The sequence below is a fragment of the Besnoitia besnoiti genome, chromosome XIII, assembly GCF_002563875.1.
Source record: "Besnoitia besnoiti strain Bb-Ger1 chromosome XIII, whole genome shotgun sequence".
Taxonomy (NCBI): Eukaryota; Apicomplexa; class Conoidasida; order Eucoccidiorida; family Sarcocystidae; genus Besnoitia; species Besnoitia besnoiti.
In genome coordinates, this window is record NC_042368.1 from 92,722 (window position 1) to 96,055 (window position 3,334).

Sequence of the window (3,334 nt, forward strand, 5' to 3'; positions counted from 1 at the left end):
CGCCGGCGGCCGACGTCTAGCCACATATGCCATTTGCAGGGACAGGGTGACCCGCAGGAAGATAGCGCCAGTCGTGACCCCTCAGGCATATGCGGCACTAGTAAAAGATGGCGACTATCCGCAGTATTGGTGGAATCCAAGAGTCAGGACTTGTGAGAGATAGCAGCAAATCTGTGATTCGAAGGAAGTCCGATCAAACGGCCACAAGCGCAGCCGGCAACGGGTCGTCCCGTTCCGCGCGATTCGCTTTGCCACAATTCGCACGCGTGTCTTGGATGTGCGCCCGCCGCCGCCGGCAACTAGCCAACTGAGTGTTGGCGGCAACCGTGTTCGCCACAGCAGAACGCCTTTTCTGCCTGCATGACCTTTTGGAGGTACCCCCAGAATGAATCACGACGTTCTCACAGATCACCATGTATCATGAAGTGGTACGCACCTTCTGAAGACACAACACATGACACACAACAGAACCGTAAAGCAACAGCGCTGCAGGACAGCGTGAGTGGTGCCACTCTCAGTCGTGTTACAGCTATTGATCTGTATGTATCGGAAAATCCGTCTCGCTTCGCCCCAGTTTTTGAGACACCATGGCCTCGACTCGAGTCCCATTTGCAGTTTCCGCGAGGGATCGTATCGTGTCCCTTTTTTTCGTGGCGTGGCTACTAGTCGGGTTTGAGCAGAGAGCTATGCTGCTCCGGCATTCAGATCGGATCAATATCGCGTTTGCAGATGCGGCATCATTAGGCTGGCCAGACCCCAAGGGACAGCCTGCAAGCTCAACCAACGCACCTTCCGCAGCCGCGACATCATCTCGACAAGGACGAGCGGCTTTCAACTCTCCGAGGCTCGGGGACGGACGTGCCGGCGGCGCGCAGGTCTCTCGAGGATTTCCAGCTGGTTTCATCCAGCAGCGTGGCTTGGAACTACCTGTGAAAGGGCACAATTTGTCCCATAATCCCCGAGAAGACCGTGAAGCAAGGCTCAAGGGCCTCCGCGAAGGAGACCGCTCCGCTGGCAAGCGTCCTGGAGGAGCAAGGTTTTCAGCTCTCCAGCTTCGCACGACCGCAAGCGTTCCGAGGTAAAGGTTGACAGAAAATGCACCGAGCGTAGACCACCGTCCTGCGGAAAGTAGTTTTTTTAACGCTCCAACGTAGATGCCATTAGTGTCTCGTGCAACAGGGAGGGGGCAGGAGAGGGCACAGCGGGCCGAAAGAGCCTGCATGAAGTCTGTCTGGTTATGCCTGTGTTCTGTTTTGTTGAGCAGGGTGAACGTAAGTTTAAGACTCGCGGGGGCCTGAGATGGCAAGCGGCATCGGCAAGGGCACGCGCGCCGAGGGTGGGTGCCCGACAGGAACACCTGCAGCTGCCTAGTTTCTGATTTACGTGTTGTACAAGGAGGCCCGTGAAGCGCTATTCTTTTTTCTGTTCAGGTGGCGCCTGTTCAGTTCAAAGACATCGGTGAAGCAGCTCGGAGTAGGATTGCGAAAATGCTAGGTGTCGCGGCTCCTGGTGCGCCAATCATGCACGAGAACCCAAACCTGCGAGTTGGAGATTTCGTGGTCATGGCGACTTACGTTGTGCCCAAGGGCCCCGACTCGCTTTTCAAGGCCCTTTCCTACGCTTTTGTCGGCTTCACCAGTGCTTCCAATGCTGTCGCCGACGCCCTCTTGCAGGAGGTAGAGGCCGAGGGAGCACCGGGGCCTGAGCTTCTCCAGGGGATGTCTTCTCAGCAGCTTCTACAGACCGCGTCTGATGTATTTGATCTCAACGTTGTTGTTTTCGGAACCCCCCCTCGTCCGCCCGTCCACGTGTACGAGCCCTCCTTACAGTCAGGAATCTTCTACGGTCCGAGTGTCTTCCTTTTCGAGGATGCTGATGGAGACTTTTCCGTGGTGACGGAGGCTGCGCCGCGCACCGCAGGGTAAGCAGTTATTCGTGATCAGCACTTCAGCGTTCCCTCCTGGGCAAGCAACGATACATGCTCAACGCCACAGCAATATCAGTGTCACTGGCGGCACGCCCGGCACTCCTCGCTTCCTTCCTGAATTCCACGAAGCGTTCGGAAAGCATTCGTGGTGGAATCCATATCAGAATGCACGTGACCCTATCTGGGTGGCTCAAAGTGCTCCACAAACAGCTGCTGGGAAATTATCGTTCTCTCCCTTGGCCGCTGCAATCATGAGGATTGCTGTTCTTTGCATGCAGTCGGTTGAGAACGTTGTGCCACCTGGCTACTTCATTGCTCATTTCTCGCAGGTCCGCTTCGACTTCTGGATCCCAGCCTGCCACACCGAGCGCGCCTCCGCCTCCCTCGACAAGTGAGTTCCCCTCTGATGGAGACCGTCTTCGCAAGATCTCTGCTCGACCCATGCGCTCGAAAACGGAGGCGCACCTCCTGCCTTGACAGACGACAGAATTCCTGCGTTTCGTCATGTTGTGTGTGTTACTTTCCTCAGGGTGAGACAGTCAGCTCCTTTGTTCAGGTTAGTGATGACATCCTCTAGGCTATCATCATGTCAACAAACGAAAAGCCACCACAGAGACTGTCACATCAGCGCCACCGTATGCTCTGTTCTCAACCCTTCGCACATGGACTGTTTGTTCCCGCTTTCAGCCCTGGAGTAAGTTGCCCTCTGGTGGGCTATGTGGGCCTCTCACAACGGTCTGAAGTCACTGGGGAGAGCTCGACGATGCCAGCGTGATGTAGTGGCTTGATTGGTTGCCGCTCGTGTAGCTGAGAGTAGTGCATTTCCTGTTCTTCCTCTCTGCAGGCATCACCGCCACCCGCCGGTACTACGCCAACGACCGTGCCCTTTGGATCACGGCAACGTGGTGTAACATTCGTAAAAATGTCTGACGAACAGCGAAACCGCGTCGGTGACCTACTCGGGTTGCCACTCGGTCCAGCGCCGCAGATGCAAGAGCTGCCTGGTGTATCACCTTTGAATGTTCGCGTGACCGAATATCACCATGTTCATCGCGATAGGCATTCGCTCCTTCGTGCATTGTCTCTTGTCTTGCTTGGGTCTACCGGCACGCCTGGCCATATACAGAGGCAAATCAAAGCATTCATTCTTGCCAATGCGATGTACACTGGCGCGAGAGGCGTTGTGAGGGAAATGGATTATTTGCAGGGCGCAGCGAACCTCTACGGTATAGTGATATATGTGTATTCCTGTGAGTGGGGGAACCTACAGCATCGAATATTACCTCAACACAGCGGTGGACCCCGGCGACCGGGGCGTTATGCTCCTGTCTATTTGACGCGCGACAGTCAAGGGTATTACGGCGTTGTCAAGGCAGCTGTGCAAGCCTAGAGCAGGTTATAAAGCTG

General features: G+C 55.5%; 1 protein-coding gene across 1 annotated transcript; it reads left to right on the forward strand.

Annotated features, from left to right (window-relative positions):
- Window positions 1-686: 686 nt before the first annotated feature.
- On the forward strand, window positions 687-2,857 carry BESB_029830 (uncharacterized protein; the record flags this gene model as incomplete). Its single annotated transcript, XM_029361651.1, has 5 exons — window positions 687-1,078; window positions 1,265-1,271; window positions 1,431-1,921; window positions 2,257-2,318; window positions 2,772-2,857. 5 exons carry the CDS (start codon window positions 687-689, stop codon window positions 2,855-2,857), a joined length of 1,038 nt encoding a protein of 345 aa, XP_029215118.1.
- Window positions 2,858-3,334: the final 477 nt, after the last annotated feature.